Source organism: Ochotona princeps, chromosome 10 (genome assembly GCF_030435755.1).
Source record: "Ochotona princeps isolate mOchPri1 chromosome 10, mOchPri1.hap1, whole genome shotgun sequence".
In the NCBI taxonomy this organism is placed as follows: domain Eukaryota; kingdom Metazoa; phylum Chordata; class Mammalia; order Lagomorpha; family Ochotonidae; genus Ochotona; species Ochotona princeps.
This window is the reverse complement of record NC_080841.1, coordinates 70,783,118-70,801,769: the sequence shown is the minus strand read 5'-3', so window position 1 is coordinate 70,801,769 and position 18,652 is coordinate 70,783,118. Positions and strand designations below refer to the sequence as shown.

Here is an 18,652-nt window from a genome sequence, read left to right as displayed (position 1 = left end):
GAGTTAAAACCAAGCAGAGTGTTGAGACGTGAGGAGAAAAGAGTACAAAAGCGGAAAAGACGTGGCAAGAATAAAACCAACACGAATGAGACACGCAGAAGATAAAAAACACAGAGAGTGAGCCCGCACCTGCGGAGAGCGGAGGAGTCGATTTGAAACAATGTGCATGTATTCCAGAAAGAACGGCCAAACCATGGGTTCATAGAAAGTTGTTTACAGAACAATGCCTTATCTCATGCTACTCTAAAATCAACCAACAAATATTTCTCATCAGTCATTCTTATATCTCAATCATAGGATAATCTCAGCAAAGGCAAAGCAAAACATTACAATGAAATTAATTCGCCTTAGTAAACAAACAAACAAAAAATTAAGACAAGACTTTTTTCAAAGTCAGAGTTATAGAGAAGGGGGGAAAGATAGAGAAAAGAGATCTTCCATCTGCTGGTTCACCTCCCAGGTGGCCACAACGGCCAGGTATGGGCCAGGTTGAAACCAGGAGCCAGACCCCATGTGGGTAGCAGGGCCCAGGCACTTGGCTACCTTCTACTGCTTTCCCAGGCCTTTAGCAAGGAACAGCCCAGACACAAACCCGTGCCATTGCGCCACAACGCTGGCCCTATTAAGTTTTCAAATAAACAGTGGAAGTGCTAAAAATTCCAATATTGCACAGTGCTTTCAACTGATATAAACTGGAAGTAAATGTTTAAAGTGGAAAAAATCATGAAGGTTAGAAAACTAAAAAAGAGTTTTCACTTTGGTTTAAAAAAAAAGTGAGTCCTGAAGAGGAAAGCCTACATGAAGTGGATGGAGGTGTTCCTACCACAGTGAATTCAAAGGAGCAGGTGCTATGAAGCCTGAGCAGACTCCCAGGGGGCTTGCTGTCAAAGTACTCCACACCTCAGACAACACACACACATACCCCAACAACACTTCATGCATCCAAGGGGGTGAAACCAATTTGGAAAAACAGCATCTTGAGACGTGCCCAGTATATTAATTTGGGCAAATTTAATCTGTGCCATCCTTAGGATATAATGCAAGACACAGTCCACTGACCAGTCACAATTCCCCATTTGAATAGGCCTGCTTGTTATTTGCTTTTGAAGCTTCCAATATACTCTTGGGGAGGGGTGTCTAAATTTATTCACACATCAACACAGATTATAACACTCAAGCAATCTGACTGTGATCCAGCAAATCAAAGAACCTTATTGTCCATTATCTCTGTTAGGCATGAAGCGGACTCCTGTCAACTCACCACTGTCGACCCTTCCACACAGGTAGGCGGCTGGCCAACCCATAGCATTTTGTTTAGACACATATGCTTGCCACAAACCTACCATTCAGGAATGCGTGGGAACACAGTTGCTGGCTTTTTAAATTTTCTTAAAGAATGTTATTAATTCTAATAAAATGCAACACAAAAAAATGCAGTGTTCAATACATAAAGATCAATGTGAAATAATCCAGTGGCAACTCCTTGTTACTAAATATTTATGAGAATATCAACAGAGATAAACGCACCACACAGCTACACCAGGCAATAGTTACCCAAGTTCCTGAAGTTCTAGAAAGTCTCCCGCCAGCAGATAGCTACTACATTTCTATGTCTGCCTAGGTCAGCTAAGGTGTTCTTGGGTAGTCAACACCACAGCTTACTCACAACTTCAAGCATTTGCCAATCCTCTCAATGAGTCAAAATACAGACAAAACTGTCTTTTCGTCCTTCCCAGACTGGAAACAAAATAGCCATGCCCCAAGTCCCTGCCAAATAGCAATACATTTCACTGCCCTTACAAAAACACATAATTGTCATTGTAAATAAAAGCCACGTGTGCAGCTAACCGGAAGCACTGCTTTCTAGCCAAGGACAAGGTGTGTCTGAATTCCTAGTTTCAGGGGCATCCTTCGCGTCATACACACACACACACACACACACACACTCAAGTAACATTAGTTCTTGTAAATACAATGCCAATGGCATGCTAATTAACGTCTTCACCAGACAATGACAGACAGGGCTTCAGGACCACAGGCCATGTCATTATGTAAGTGCAGTACACATTAAGCAATCGCCAGGATGTAGACAGGCCCTGCAGAAGGAGTGATTATGGTTTACCGGGACAAGAGGATGTGGTGGTTCACTTAATCACGCTTTCACCTACAAGCAGGTGTTTACCAATGTCAAGCAAAAAAAAAAAAAAAAAAAAAAGCCAAAGCACCAATCTGCACAGATCAGCACAGGGCGCCTTTTCTGTGAGAAAGCAAGTTTTTCCATACATCTTATTGTGGATCCATTTACCCAAAAAAAAAAAGTCAAAACTCACACCTTCAAACTAGATCCTATTTCAACAGACTAAGGTCAGCACTCTGGAACTCAGGGAAAACACTGAGTGAAGGTGCGTTTGGGGAAGGTGTTCTGGTCTACAGCAGATTTTCCCTGGCCTTCCCAGAAACACGCAGGGTGCAGAGGAAGGGGGACAAGTGGAAGCAAGGCTTCCACAGTGCTGGTCAGGAACCAGCACGGCCCAAGTGAACTGAGACTGCAAATCCCCAGGGTAGAGCCAGGGGCTCTAAACCAGAGGCTACAGACGGCTGGGCCTACCACAGGTCCGTGGACTTGCTGGGACGGCTCCCAGCCTGCTCTAAAACCTGAATGTGACATTTTTTCCCCAGGGCAGACCCTAGTGGCGGGAGTCATGCCAGCCACCTGACACCCAACCCAAGAGTAGCAAAAGTTCCTTCCTGGAGTCCTCACCAGGATACTCTTCAGTGTAGGCGCACCTGCCAGTGCAGGGGCTGCCAGGACCCCCCGCTGCTGGGAAAGGCAGGCCAAGGGCCAAGTGCCACCACCACAGCAGAGTGCCAGCTGCTCCCTTCCCACTGCATCCCTCCCCCACCATCCCTTTGCAACACCCTGTCCATGTCCTCCACGGATGCATATCCCCCAGAACACACAGCCACTCTACGGGATGAGAGTTGAAGGCGCCCTGCCGCTCCTCCCCAGAGGTCTGGCAGGTGCACAGCCACTAGAGGGGCAAACACAGAGAGGGACTCCTCCTCACCAGGAAGCATTGTCCAAGTCGCCCCCTACAGCCCCTCAGGGCTTGCTTACCTCCTGAGGGGCCTTGAGCTTGTCACCATCTCCCTCCGACACAGCAGTCCCACGCGTGGCCATCATTTCATCGCCAGTGACCAAGAGGGGTCCAATCCGCTGGGGTCCACATTGGAGGCGCACAAAGGTCACCCCACACCCAGAAGAGAAGCGACTTCACAGCAGACAGCAGACTCCAAGGACGGGCAGACTCCTCCACCCCCGCCCCGTGTTGGGGGTCTGAGGGGGTCCAGTGGCCAAAGGAACAGAGGGGTTTCTGTGGAGCCCCTTGCTGGATACAGAGTTCAACTCCCCTCACCGGCTGCTTGCATCTCGGTTGGCTTGGAGGACACAAAGGCTGCACTCCGGACTGCTGCAGCGGAAAGCTGGTGTTTCTTCTCCCGAGTGTCCAGGGGCGTCGGCCAGGGTCCCCAGCTGGCGGCACCCAGGGCTGCTTCCTAGAATGGGCAGAGGTGAAAGGCCATGAACTTTCCCAGACGCCCAGACGCGCTCTCACCCCGCAGCCCTCCCTGCCACCTGGGTACACCTGGCTCTCCTCCCTGCTTGCGTGCTTGCCACAAGCACCCGGAAGGCTCGCTGGAGCTTTGGGCTCTGGGTGAACGCAAGCTGTCTCCCCCTCCACAGCCGCTCCCCACTCCACCCTCGCACAAATAAAAGAGACAGCCTGTTATAGCAGAGAGGGGAATAACAACAACAAAAAACAGAGAATCCTCAAAAGTGCACCCAAGGGGTGGTGTCAAACACGCCAGGCCCCTGAGCAGCCTTCAGGAGGGGAGAGATTAAAAAAAAAAAAAAAAAAAAAAAAAACCCTCTCCCCTGTCCACCCGACCCAGTTCAAGTGCATTTTAATCAATGCATTTCCTAGGCAGAGCAGAGCACAGCCAGGGAGCTCCTTCTTTTGCCCAGCCCCGAAGGGAAGTGTAAAGCACAAGATCCACCTCATTCCCCACCATTCCTCTCCAGAAAACATACCGAAAGCCCGGCTGGAGCCAGGGCCCGGGGCCGGGGAGGGCTGGCTCAGTGGCGGCTGCCGGTCCCTGCCGAGGCCGCTGCTCCCTCGGCCCTCGGCCCGCAGCGAGGCAGGGTGGGGACGCGGCGCCGCGCCCGCCCGGGCTCCAGCGCAGACCGCAGAAATGACCCTCTCCCCTCCCTTGTACAACTCCGTTCCCCCTCTAACCTGCGACCACCTGGGATGTTGGAGAAGAAGAGCAAAAAAAAAAAAAAAAAATCCAACAGAAACTCAACCCTCCCCCTCCCACCCGCCCACCTACCACTATTTTTCCTCCACCCCCTGCCTGAGGCTGGCCGGGAATCTCTCGCTCTCGGGGAGATCGGCCCCAATCTGTGTATATATTTACATATACATAGATATATACGTAGATAGATTTTTTTTTTCCTAAGGTGCAGGGAGCGACCACAGAGGGGAAAGGACGGAGACCAGGGGGCTGCCCTCGCCGCCGGCAGCGGGCCAGCAGGAGCCGAGCGCGGGGCCCGGCCCGGCCGCGCTAGGCCGCAGGCTCGGTTAATATTCATGAGAGGCCCCGGGGGCGCCCCTCCTCCACGGCCGGCCGCTCGGCCGGACCCCGGGCGCCCGCCGCCGGCCTTTGTGCCCTTCCCTCCGCCCGGACGCCCTCCCTGGCTCCGCACACGCGGGCGCGGCCCCCCGGGCGGCCGTGCCCTGGCCGCCGGCTCCCCCTGCGGCCCCGCGCCAGCGCCGGACGCGGGGTGGCCTGGAGGTGGCGGGAAGGGAGAAGGAGCCCGCTGCGAGCCGGGCTCCCGGCCGACCCGCGGAGACAGAAAGGAGGAACAGACACGCACCGCAGGAGGAGGAAACGGGGCGAGCGTCCCCGCGCCCGGCTGCCCGGCCCCGGTGGGGGGAGGACAGCGCGCTCCGCACGCTCGGCGCCCCGCGGGTGGACGATCCGCCGCCGCCGCCGCGCTCCGAGGCCGCCGCCGCCCCCGGCCGGCCGCTCCCAGGCACCGCCGCGACCTGCCCCGGCCGGCCCCGGGCTCTCTCGGCCGCCGCGGGAGGGCGTGGGGCGGGGCGGCGGCCGCCGGACTCTTCCCCCTCGCCGAGGCCGGCCCGGGGCCCCGCTCGGGCGCCCGCCGATCGCCAAGTGACAGAGACGCCTGGCTGCGGCTGCCGCACCGAGCTGCTTTTTCCCGGGGGCGGATTTCTCGCTTCTTCCTCCCTGGATCCACCTCCTCCCACTCCACCTCCTTCCCCTCCCCTCCCCAGGGGAGGCTCTGGGGCTGAATATTTTCTGTCTTGAATAATACGGTCCCCGGGAGCCCGACGAGCGAGAAAGCGGGGATTAGAGCCGGGGGCGGAGGGCGGAGGGCGGTCGGGGGAGACGGTGGTCGCCGCCTCCCGCGCCCCTCGCCTCCTCAGCCCCGGCAGGACCCGGGGACGCCGGCGCCTCAGGGAGGCGTCGGGGCTTGGTGGTGGAGGTGTGGGGTGTGTGGGGGACAGTCTCGGGCAGTTGGCGCTCCTTTTTAATGTTTTATTGCCAATGAGAAGGGAGCGGAGCGGCGACGAGGCGTGGGACTCGTAGATAAGGGACTATCCTGGCGCTGCTGCCCGTTCGTGCTCTGCCCTGGGTGCGAGCGAAGCGTGTTTCATTCACTTTTTTGTTGTTGTGGTTGGAGAGCGGCAGTCGCGAGGCCTGTCCACCCTGGGCCGTCACAGCGGCTCGGCAGCCGAGGGACAGCCGTCGTGTACACACACACACACCACACACACACACACACACACACGACTCGACTCCCGCGTCCCCGGCGCCGACCCCGGACCGCCCGCCCCGCCCCGCCGCGCCTCACAACATCTCCCGCTGCAAATGACCCAATCCGGAGACGCGACGGAAGAATGCGAGCCAATCAGGGGCTGCTGACTCAGACCTCCCTCCACCCTGAGCCCCGCCCCTCGCTGGAAGGCCCGCCCCCGCTGCGGCGAGGTGGGCGCCCCAGCCCGGGTCCTCGTGGGGCAGCCTGCCTGGCTGGGTCACCCTGTTGCCTTACCCGCTCACCCCTCCTCTCTCTCCTGGTCCCCCTGCTGCTGCTACTGTCTTGGGTCATTTTTATCCTGCCATCCGCACAGGGGCTGCCAGCTATTGTGTGGTCAGCTGCCACCACCGTCCCATGGGAGAAGGAAGATAAAACAGGAGCAAATCCTAGAAATGAAGGGGGCTGCAAGCCTCTGGCCCTAAGGACTTGGAGACACAGGCGCATCCCAGCTTCCCGTCTAGAGCCCGTCCTGGTGCTCCAGGGAGCTGAGGGTGCCTGTGTGCTCCAGAAAGGGACTCCTCTCACCAGGTCCCTGTGACCATGAAATGTGTAGGCCTGACAGCCGCTGAGTGCAGCAGTCCACCGATTACCAAGGAAGGAGTGAAATACTGGCAGGGCCCTCCCAGGCCACAGGGGGGACTTAGGCCCCCCACCCTCCCCGGGTCTACATACTGCTGAGTGAATTAACAAGAGAACAGAAATGCAAACTGTGGCTAGCAAGAAACAACAGCGGCAACAAAGCAACATCAAGTGCACCAAAGTCAGCCGCTCAGGGTACCTGGGTGAACATTTTTAAAGTAGGCATTTTAGGAGTGTTGGTTTTGGAGGAGGGGAGGGGAAAGGTTTTCAGTTTAGTGGAAAGAGTCTAGTATTGATGGTGGTCAAAGGGAAGTAAAATATGTCTAAACGAGTGGCATTTCTGTAAAAGATAACATGTGAGGACAAAGATTATAATCCAGGGAGGCTGGCACTGGTGTGGTGGGTTAAACTTCCACCTGCAGCGCCAACAGTCCAGGCAGACACCAGTTGGAATTCCGGCTGCTCCACTTCTGATTCAGCTCCCTACTAGTGCCCTGGGAAGGCAGCGAAAGACAGCCCTATTGCTCAGGCCCCTGCACTCACATTGAAGATGCCAGAGAAGCTCCAGGCTCCTGGCTTGGGACCATCCCAGCTCTAGCTGTTTGCAGCTATTTGAAGAATGAATAGCTAATTGAAGATCTCTCTGTCTTTTTTTTTTTTCTTTCTCTGTAAATCTTTCAAATTAAGTAAATAAATAAAAATAAATTTTAAAATTAGATGTTGATATATTAATAAGTGATAGTAGATCCATTAATTAAAAATACTAAATTTTACAAGAAATCCTTTTTAACAGAAGATTACAACCCAGGTCCAGATGTTACCTTGTAACTGAGAGCAAGTTGTGACTTCCTTATAGAAGTTCTAGAGCTGGCGAGTTGATTAGGGCCTGACAGTCCGTAACTACAGAGCCTGCCTCCTGCTAGGTGTTCTTCCAGGATGAGAGGCAGAGTTCATCCTATTTATCACAAAGCTAAATTCTCTCTCTTGAAAATTTCCGTCTTCTGTGTCTCTCTCCAAATGGCTGCAACTGCTAGAGCTGGGCTGGTCCAACGCTGGGAGCCAGGAACTTCTTCCAAGTCTCCCACATGGATTCAGAGGTCCCAGGAGTTGAACTGTCCTCCACTGCCTTAGAACCAGTGCCCTTATCGGATGCCAGCATAGCAGGCATCAAAGACAGCACAAGAGTGAGAAAGAGATTCTGTTAGGCCTGGGGCTGATACATGCAGAGGCTGGGAGTTAGAGCTCAAGCCTGGCTTCCCATCTGAGTGGCTATGGCACATGTATTTAAGTCCTCTCTTGCTACCTCCAGGATACACATTAAGAGAAGCCGAGCTACAAGTCTTTATTGCTGTGCTGCAGGCCAGCCCTATTGTGTGTATCTGATGTATGATATGCAATCTAGATGGAGAAGCACAGAGAGCACATTATGAAGATTTGGGAAATATGGGACCCAGTGCCCTGCTTGGGCCTCTGAGTGTGACTCTCCCTCTCTTGATGGGTAACTTGAGAATAGCACATGAGATAGTGGTGTAAAGCATGAGGGTCGGCAATGTGGCTCAGCGAGCTAATCCTCTGCCTGCAGGGCCAGCAACCCCTATGGGCCTTCGTTCGCTTCCTGGCTGCTCTACTTCTATTCCTGGGAAAGCAGCAGAGGATGGCTCAAATCCTTGGGCAGCTGCCCACATGGAGACCCAGAAAAAGTTCCTGGCTCTTCAGTGAGGATCTGCTCAGCTCTGGTTGTTGCAGCTATTTGGGGAGTAAACCAGAGAATAAAAGATCTCATTGTCTCTCTCAATCTGTCCTCCTCTCTCTGTAAACTTGCCACTCAAATAAAAATCATATTTTAAGATCGTGATCTCAAGGACGAGATTATTATGAAGCAGGAATTGGCCAGTTTTCCTAGCAGGAACCCCACTCACGATAACCTACTGATATTTATTAGGAACATATGAAGCTGAGTAATAGCGGGCAGGAGCAGTAAGAAGATGTTAATGCAAGTGTGAGCTCTCATTTGGATGCTTTCTGGAGGGCAGCAGCCAGCGGCGCATGGGCTTGCAGTGTAGCTGGTACAGGCACGTCTTCCCACTTGTCTTCAGCAGCCATCTGAGGTGGTTCGCTCAGGAACACCTCCATGGCAGGAGGGCAAGGAATGGAAGAGGAGCTGAACGTGGATCTTGCCAATAACCGGTTGACAACTCCCATGAGCGATTTGGGGGAGATGGGGATCTTTGAAACCCAAAGGAGGTTGGAACCAACAGTGGATTTCAGGGTAGATAGTTTTCATTTTCTTTATCCCAAATATCATAGGTAAGCAAAGCCTGTGGTCATTCTAGCTGTGTTGACATTGAATGGCTGCCTCCTGAGAGTGCTACCAGGGTTCCTAAGTGTCAATTTCCCATCACCTACCTTTCTGAGACTGTCCCTTGTTGCAGCCGGAGAATTGACTGCAGCACTAGCAACCTGGCCACCATGCACACTGTCCTTCTCACCCTGGGGGAAAGACAGCTCCAAAGGTGGGACCTGCTTCCTCAAAATGCAAGATTCATCTTGGTACATTACCTAATGATACTGCTTTGACAATCCGTTATCAAGGGAAAATGTCAAAGTCAGAAATAGAATCCCGGCTGCCCAGGCTCTGGTCAGAGGCCATCCTGTGATAACCCGTGCGTGATTGCCGCTCCAAATATAGGAGCCAGGGGCACCAATGTTTGCCAGGGAATTCCACAAAGCTTGTCATTTGGATTGAGGCATTTGCCAAACTGTGTGTCCAAGGCAGAGGTCAGCTGTCTGCTGGTTCACTTCCCAAATGACTGCACTAGCCAAGGCTGGGCAAGCTAAAGCCAGTCTCCTCCTGAAACATCTATGTGGGTGCCTGCACAGGGCCAAACTGGCCCATCCTCTGCTGCTTTCCCTGGCACATTAGCAGGGAGCTGGATGGGAAGCAAAAACCGTGAGGACTTGAACTGTCACCTATATGGAAAGCATGCATGTAAGGTAGCAAGGTCAACTGCTATGCCCCAGCAATGGCCTCACAATGAAATCTTAAATACTTCTGTGCCCTCAACTAAGCATGAACTTTTCCTTCTCTGGACTAGAATATTAAAGTTTCTTTTGTGTGTGTGTGTGTTGCTGTTACTTAAATAAATTTAATAAATTTATGAAGTAAATTGTAAATAACTTCATAAATGAATATCGCAATGTTTTCTGTCTATATGACAAAATAATCTATGAGGCCCATTCTCAGGGGTTTTACTTCATTTCAGTTCCCACAATGCCTACATAACTACTACACATAGAAATCACCAAGTTCGGTCTGGCACATTGACACAACTGGCTAATCCCCCATCTCCAAGTGCCATCATCTCTTAGGGACACTGTTCTTGTCCTTGGTGCCCCACTTCCCATCCGGCTCCCTGCCTATGGTCTGGGAAGGTAGTAGAGGATGGTCCTACACTTGTGTGGGAGACCTGGAAGAAACTCCTGTTTTCTGGCTTTGGATCAGCTCAGCTCTGGCCATTGTGGCCATTTAAGAAGTGAACCAGTTGGAATGGAAGATGTTTTTCTTTGTCTCTCCTTCTCTCTATAAATCTGCCTTTCCAATAAAAGTAAATAAATCTTTTTTAAAAATGAAAGAAATCACCAGGTTTTGGGCAGAACATTTATGATGCCATTTGGGATGGTTGCATCTAGTATTAGAATAGCTGGGTTACCATCTTGGCTGTAGTTCTTAATCCAGCTTCCTATTAATGCATACTTTATTATGGCATGGCTCAAGAACTTGGGTTCCATCACTCACATAGGAGACCCCAAATGAGCTTCCCATTCTTAACTTCAACTTGGCTCATACCCACATATTTCAGGCATTTGGGGAATGAAACAAAAGATAATCTCTCTCTCTCTCTCTCTCTCTCATTCTGCCTCTGATAACAGGTTGGTCAAGGAACACTGCAAATAGATGAATCATCTCTGGTTTTCTAGCACGCAGAGGGTGATTATACATAATAAAAATCAAGAGGATATTAAAAGTTTTCACTCTGAAGAAATCATAAATGTTTGAGGAGATGGCCATGATTCCCTAGATTTGGACACTACAGTGTAGCCATGCATGGAGACCCCACAGGGTGTCCCATAACCACGTACAAATTTTATGTGTTGATATTAAAAATAAAGATTAGGGAAAAACCTGGAAAAAGAAACCAAAGATGATGTGTTACTACTATTGGTAACATACTTGCTGACCCCCGCGGCTGCCCAGGACACAGGAAGTGTACGGGTCCACCAGAGGGATATGCCACGGCTGGGGGATCACATTGAAAGAGGGATCCACAAGGACAACAGCTTTTGTCACCCCATATGTGTTTTCTTCACCTCACATTGCCTCTGGTGGCTGAGATGTGTGGGCCATCACACCACCCTGAACATCAATTGCATTGTGGCAATAATTAGGAAGTCTCAGCTCATCCATGGTGCACACAGTCGTGTCTCAAACACTTGCTTGTGGATTCAAGTTATTTATCAACACCGTGATTGTCTTTCTAAAAGATTTATCTTATTTCATTGAAAGGCAGTTACAGCGAGGAAGTGACAAAATAAGCGAGAGAAAATGAATGCAAACCTTCTGTCCACTGGTTCACTCCCCAAAGGCCACAACATCCAATGCTGGGCCAGACCCAAGCTGAGAGCCTGGAGCTCCACCGAGATCTCCCACGTGAGGGGCAGGGTCCCAAGCAGTTAGCCATCTGACGTTGCTTTCATGGGTGCATTGGCTTGGAGCTGGATCAGAAGTGGAACAGTCAAGACTTGAACTGATGCTTATCTGTGGGTGCCAGCACTGCAGGTGGTAGCTTGAGCCACTTTACCAAACACTGGCTATCAACACCATAGTCTACCATTAGCAGTCTGAGTCAGCAGCACCCATGATTTATTCTTATATGTTAAACAATTTATTTAAAAATAATCCATCTGCATGAATTTTTGGTATCCGTAGAATCGTGACTTTCCATTATACATGTCCCAGTTTTCCTTAAAAATAGGAGCCGGGTGTTTTCTGTGTTTCCACCCACTAAAGACGAACTGGAACATCCTGTGAAAATACTGTGCAGTCTGGGCAGAAGCCCATATTACAACTGGAGAGCTGAAGTATGTTTTTATCATCTTGGATAGAACACTGAATTCCAACCATTCTAACTAGGAAACTGCTGGCAGTTGGTTTTTAATAATAGAGGTGTAATCTAGAATAATCAAATCTTTTGCATTAAAGAAAAGAGTCCTACTTTCCCTTTCACCTTCATTGAGCCGAAGTAGGAAAGTTCCCGGAAGACCACGCCATTCCTCCATTCAGTGCAACGCTGGGTGGTTTCAGTATTCCCTAGCAGATCCCATTCCTCTGCTGCAATCATTGCCTGCATTCCTTAGTAATCCACAAGTCAACTGACCAAGGAGTCTTTCTTCAGCAAGGAGAAGATTGCAGGGTGATACGTGGCAATCCACATCTGAGCTCAAGTAGGATAGAGGCGGGCTTGCGCAACTTTTCCCTTACAAGATTTTTTCAATTATATTTTAATTTTTAGAAATTGCAACATAAAAAGAAACAAATAAACCCTGAAACTCTGAAAGGCTCCAATCTCATACCCCATATTGGGACCCCTGCTCTCGCATTCTTCTAGCTTTTCTCTGTGGCTTCTTATTGGTTGACTACAACACAAAGCCTGAGGCACCCAGAGGTAATCCATCTATGCTGTTTATTTTTAATATAAAGATGCATTGAAAAGCTAGACAACACATCCTGATTAAAGATGAATGAGAGGAAATAAAAAGACTGGTGTAAACATTTTAAATGGCAAAGGGTAAGTGAAATAAAGGAACATATTATTCTAAAGAGAGAGAGAAAGGGTGTGTTAGAGAGGAAGATTACCCTGAGCAGACAGAAGAAAAAAAGACACGTGTTTGACAGCCTAGAGGAAATGAGATATATCAAGAATGAAATCACAAGAAAATGAAGCAGACACAGAGCTAATGTCAGTGGAGTTGGTGTGGGGATATAGCAGGTAAAGACACCACCTGCAAACACTTGCATCCTACCTGGGTACTAATTTGAGTCCCAGCTATGCCACTTCAATCCCTACTAATGGCCTGGGAAAGCAACAGAGGATGGCCCAAGTGCTTGGACCCTGCATTCTCTTGGGAGACCCAGAAAAAGATCTTGGCTGTTGGTTCCTGGCTTCCACTTGGCCCATTCCTGGCCATTGCAGCCATTCAAGAAGTAGACTACCAGACAGAAGATTCTCTCTCTCTCTCTCTCTCTCTCCCTACCTCCCTCCTCTTCTTCTGTAACTCTGTCTTTTAAATAAATAAAATAAATCTTTGAAAAAAGGAGAGGGAGAGAGAGAGAAGAACTAAAAGAAGATATGTCTCATTTGTCAAAGTAATACACAAATGAAAAGTAAGAAGGAGTGAGGATTATCTAGCAAAAAAAAAAAAAAAGGCAGTGGGTGGGGGGAGGTGGGACGATGGATGGATGACAGGTTTGTATAAAGCATACCCAGATGTGCATTTGATCTAGCAATTGAAACACCAGTTAAGATGAACAGATTTGCTATTGGAGTGCCTGGGTCCAACTTCCAGTTCTGGAACCAAATCCAGCTTCCTACCCATCACATTCTGGGAGGCTGTACATCCAGATTCAAGTAGTTGGGTCACTGTCATGTCCATAGGAGCCTTGGATTGATTTTCTGGCTCCTGGCTTTGTTTGGTCAAATTCAGTTCTGTCCATTTTAGGCACATGGAGAGTGAACCAGTTGATGAAAGGGATCGCTCTGCCTCTTGAATTAAAAAGAAAACAAACACCAAGAATGGAGATCATGACACCTGTGGCGGACAAATCACAGACATCTCATTTAGAGGGCTAAGAAAAAAAAAATTTAATTTATGTTTCAAAGAGAAAATGTAACAGCTCAATGTCCTCCCAGGATCTGTTCTTTCCGTCTTTCACAATAAGAATCTTATAGCTAGGCACCTGGTTGACAAGCTAGACTTCCTTCCAGCTAGGTGTGGCCATCTGACTAAATTCTAGCCATGGACACGTGAACAGGAATGCTGTGTCAGCCCAGAGGATTTTCTTTAAAAGGACAAGATTGATGCCTTCTCAGACCCTCCCCTGCCTCACAATGGCTAGAGATATGGTTGCCAGGTTCAACAAATAAAAATAAAGAACTCATGGTTCAATATGAATTTCAGATAAACTGCAACCACATTTTTAGCATAAGTGCATCTCAACAATGGCATGAGACATACCCTAAAAAAACAATCTTGTTTTGGAAATGCACATTGGAGTGAGTGTCCTCTCTTTTGATCCAAGGACCTTGCTTGGAGGCAGTGAGCACATGGAGGGGCAAGGGAATCACATCCCTGTTGAAGGAATAAATGACTTCTAAATGAGAAGGAATAAGAAATGGCCAGCAAGAAATAGTGGTATGGTTGATACGTTCACTTTTTCTTAAGATATATTTATGGAAAGGTAGAGTGTCAGAGAGAGAAAGAGGTTTGAGAGAGAGAAAGAAAACCTTCCATCTGCCTGCCTGTTCACTCCTTAAATGCCCATAGCAACCAGGACTAGCCCAGGCCAAACGCAGAAACCAGCAACTCCATTCAGGTTTCTCATGTGGATGGAAGGAACCCAAGGACTTGGACCATCACCCACAGTCTCCTGTGTGTATCAGCAGAAAGGTGGGTCTGGAAGCAGGGAAATTCAGACTGGAACAGGCATTCTGGATATGGGATGTGAGTGTTCCAAGTGGCAGCTTAGCCCCCATGCCACAATGCTGCCACATGATGAGAGGTTCTTAAAAGTGCAGTGGGGATGGGTGGTTGGCCTACCAGTTAAGATACTTATGTTCCATCTCAGAGTGCCTGAGTGTCTGATTCTATTTCCAGCCATCTGTCAACACACACCCTGGGAGGCAGCAGGGCATGGATCAGGTACCCATGTTAGACTTCTAGATTGAACTCCTGGCTCTTTTCTTCTAGGAATAGAAGGTCCCGTGGAAGGAGACACAGCCTTCATGGCAGGCCTGATTGTCTGCCTCTCTCTGGGTTGCTACTGCAAGGCACATCTCTTTTCACAACCACTTCTATTCATAAGCACCATAATCATTGTAAGATTGGTTTGGTACAGGAGTTTAACCTTTGTCCTTATAGAGATTAGAAAGTCTTTCCGTGATTTAGCAGTTACTACAAGGGAAAAAGCACTTATGGAAAGCTGTTCAGCTTGGAATAGAAGAAAAGACATCCTACCAGCAAACCAAAGTACGCAACGTAAGGTGGGGTTTGACAAATGCTGGCCCACACACCAAGCCCTGACTTTTTTGACTGCTTTTATAAATCGAGTGGTCTGGTCACACTGAGTGGTTAGTATCCTTGCCAGTTGTCTTAGCACTCTGAGCAGGAGTAGCAAAGATAAGGAGTTGTAGTCGAGTCAAAAGGCCTGTCCAGTTGAACAAATTTCCTCTCCAAAAGTTTACTGACTCTTGACCCAAGGGAACACTATTTCTGGATTCAGGAACCTTCAAAGCAACCTTGGACCCTTTTCTTCTCACACCTTCCCACTTCCACCTACTCATATCTGTCAGCTTTCACATCAGCACAGGTCCAGAATAAGCTCACTGCTGCAGCTGTAACCCAATGCCGAATCATGGATCACCTGGATATGACAGCAGCCTTAACTCATCTTTCCACCCTTGTCAACTTGACAGGAGCCTGGGGAAATTCTTTTAGAGCCTAAATCAGAACAAGTCCTTTGCACCAAACCCTCCAAGGACTTTCCTCTTGCCTCAGATGAAAAGACAATGCCTCAAGATAGCTTCTGATCTGCTTGCTGTGACAGCAACCAAAATGTCAGAAAATCAACCCAGGATGATCAGAAGACTGAGATCCGAAATCTAAGGAATTGCGACCAAAGCTTTACTTACAAGGGCAGGCAAGGTGCTGTGGTTCAGCTGGTTAAGGCCCTGCTTGCAACACCAGCATGCTATATAGAAGTTGTGGTTGGAGTCCCAGCTGCTCCACTTCTAATCCAGCTTCCTGCTAACGTGTCTGGGAAAGCAGCAGATGGCCATGACACTGGAATCCCTGTCATGTAGGAACTCTGCATGAACAGAGTTCTTGGCTACAGGCCTCACCTGGCCCAGACCTGGTTGTTGTGGCCATTTGGGAAGTGATTCAGTGAACTAAAAAGTCTCTCTCTGGCTCTCTTGCTCTCTTGCTCTCTCGCTCTCTCTTTGTGTCTGTGTCTCTTCCTGGCTCACTGTAACTCTGCACTTCCAAGAAAAAAAAATAAGTCTTACAAGAATGCAGCACTTACAAGAAAACTCATAACCTTGAAGATTTTAACTATGTAAAATTAAAATAAATTGCTATTTTAAAACATTCATTCATTTATTTAAAAGGCATATTTACAAAATGAAGTATTCTACCTACTGATTCGCTCCCCCAAATGACTGCAATAATTAGGGCTGGGCCTGGCCAAAGCCAGGAGCTTGGAACTCCATCCATCTAGGTTTCCCACATGGAAAGTCAGTGCCCAAGTACTTGGGCCATTTTATATTGATTTCCCAGGAGCACTACCTGATAGCTGGATCAAAAGTGGAGCCAGGACTTGAACTGGTGTCCATATGGGATGCCAGCGTTTCAGTCAGTGGCTTAATGTGCTGTGCTACAAAACTGACCTCCAAATAAATTATTTTTTAAAAAATCATGGAATGATAAGAAAAAAGTGTTCTTAAGGAAATCAGAATGAAGAAATTGGCAAATCTAAAATATTTAATCAGATAATTAATTGGAAGCCAAAAATCAGGAGAAATTATAAATACTTTATAACATAAACAATCATAAATAAATGAACCATTTGCTCATCTATTAACAAAATATGAATCAAACATTGGTACACAAAAATGAGACAAAACAATAACCACAGATATGAAGGAAAAATAAATAAAAGTTTTTGATGTTATATGTTAATATAGAGGAAAATCTAGAAATACAGAAATACGGATTTCCAAAGTCTACTGAGGATAATGCATCCTTCCAGAGACCAACAACAGAAGACATTGTCTAGAATTACCATTAAGAAAGTGTTGCTACCTAGACATTTAATGGAAGCCAAGATTTTTTTCCTCCATACCTTCACTTAAAAAAAATTATTTAGAAAAGCAGTGAGAGAGAAAGAGAAAGAGGAGGTAAGTGGGCACTCTTGGGGACTCTTGTTCAATTGTGCACTCCCCAAATGCCTGCACCATCCAGGGCTATGCCAGGCAGCAGCCAGGAGCCAAGAACTGTATCTCAGGTCTCCCTTGTGGGTAGCAGGAGTCCAAGCACCTAGCTATCTTTCACTATCTTCCAAGATGTATTAGCAGGGAGCTGGGCTAGAAGCAGAACAGCCAGGACTTGAACTTGTACTTTGATATGAGATGCCAGTGTAGCAAACAGCAGCTTCATCCGTTGTCCCACAATGCTGGCCCTGGAGCTTTAATTCCTATGTAATATAAAGGGCTCTTAGGCCTATATAAAAGAAAATTTGGGGACCACTGCTGTGATGCTATGGGTTAAGCTGCTGTCTGCAATACTGGCATCCTATATGGGAGCCAGCTTGCATCCTGGTTGCTGTACTTTTTATCCAATGCTTTGCTTACACATCTGGGAAAGCTTCAGAAGATGGCTCAACTACCTGGGCCTCTGCATCCACCCTGGAGACCTGCATGAAGCACCAGGTTCCTGGTTTTGTCCTGGGCCAAACCTGGCTATTGCCATCATCTTGAGAAGGAATCAGGGATGGAACATATCTCTTTCTGTCTCTCCCTCACACTGTATCTCTAACTACTTTTAAATAAATAAATAAATCTTTAAAAAAACCATAAACATTTTACTAAAGCCTGAATGATAAATTTATGATTGAAAAGAAAATAAGAAAATCATTTGAGGTAGGAATGTATAGTTTCTTTCTTTTTTTCTTTCTTTCTTTCGTTCGTTCGTTCTTTCTTTTCAGTGAGCAGAAAGAAATCTTCCGTTTACTGGTTCACTCCTCAAATGGTCTCTATGGCCAGAACTGGGCCAGCTAGAAGCCAGAAGCCAGGAGATTATTCCAGATTCTTCCCGTGGGCAAAAGGGCTCAAGGCCTATTACCTTCCCAAGCCATTAGCAGGGAGATGGACTGGAAATGGACCTTCTGGGACTTGAACTGATGCCCATATAGTATGCTGGAGCTGCAGGAGGAGGCTTAACTGGCTATGAGATGGAGTTGGTCTCTGGAATATTGATTTTCTTTGAAGATTTATTTTATTTTTATTGGAAAAGCAGACTTACAAAGAGAAGAGACAGATATTCCATCCACTGGTTCACTCCCCAAATGGCTGCAATGGTTGGAGCTGAGCCAATCCAAAGCCAGGAGCCAGAGGTTTCTTCCAGGACTCCCATGTGGGTGTAAGTTTCCAAAGGCTTTGAGTCATCCTGTACTGCTTTCCCAGGTGATAAGCAAGGATCTGGATGGGAAGTGGAGCAGCCAGGACATGAACTGGTGCCCATATGGAATCCTGACACTTGCAAGGTGAAGCTTTAGCCATTGAATCATTGTGTCAGGTCCATAATATTGATTTTTTTAAAAAGCTGACATAATATTCTGTTAAAAAACAAAATAAATTAATATTAGTTTTAAATAATATATTAAATGTACTGTGAGGAGGATGGGATAGATTATATTAAGATTTATGTATTTGTTTGAATGGCAAGTTACAGAGAAATAGAGAGAGAGAGAGAGATTCCATTTACTGTTTCACTCCCCGAATGGCTACACTGCTAGAGCTAGGCCAATTAGAAGCCAGGAGCTAGGAGCTTTTTCCAGGTCTCTAACATGAGTGCAAGGGCCTAAGCACTTGAATTATCTTTCATTGTTTTCCCAGGTGCATTAGCAGGGAACTGGCTCAGAAGTGGAACAGTCAGGACTTGAATCAGCACCCATATGGATTACCAGCATCGCAGATGGTGGCTTTACTTGCTATGCCACAGTGCAGGCCTCAATCATAATATACTGTCAAATGAAAACAAAACAGAGTTGGGAAGAATGTTCACTATGAACAGTGATTTTTATTTGACAGGCATGGTGGGGGGTGCAGTGGAGGAGGC

At 48.0% G+C, this 18,652-nt stretch overlaps 1 protein-coding gene across 3 annotated transcripts in view; it reads right to left on the bottom strand.

Annotated features, from left to right (window-relative positions):
• The window catches only part of ARHGAP21 (Rho GTPase activating protein 21), a 124,430-nt gene extending 121,146 nt beyond the window's left edge, over positions 1 to 3,284 (bottom strand). For all 3 annotated transcript variants that reach the window (XR_009246215.1, XM_058669599.1, XM_058669600.1), the window contains exon 1: positions 3,119 to 3,284. Coding sequence is in view for 2 of the 3 variants with exons in the window: in XM_058669599.1 (XP_058525582.1) it covers positions 3,119 to 3,184 (66 nt within the window). In the remaining variant the exon portion in view is untranslated. The remainder of the gene's footprint in view (positions 1 to 3,118) is intronic.
• Between the last annotated feature and the right edge of the window lie 15,368 nt (positions 3,285 to 18,652).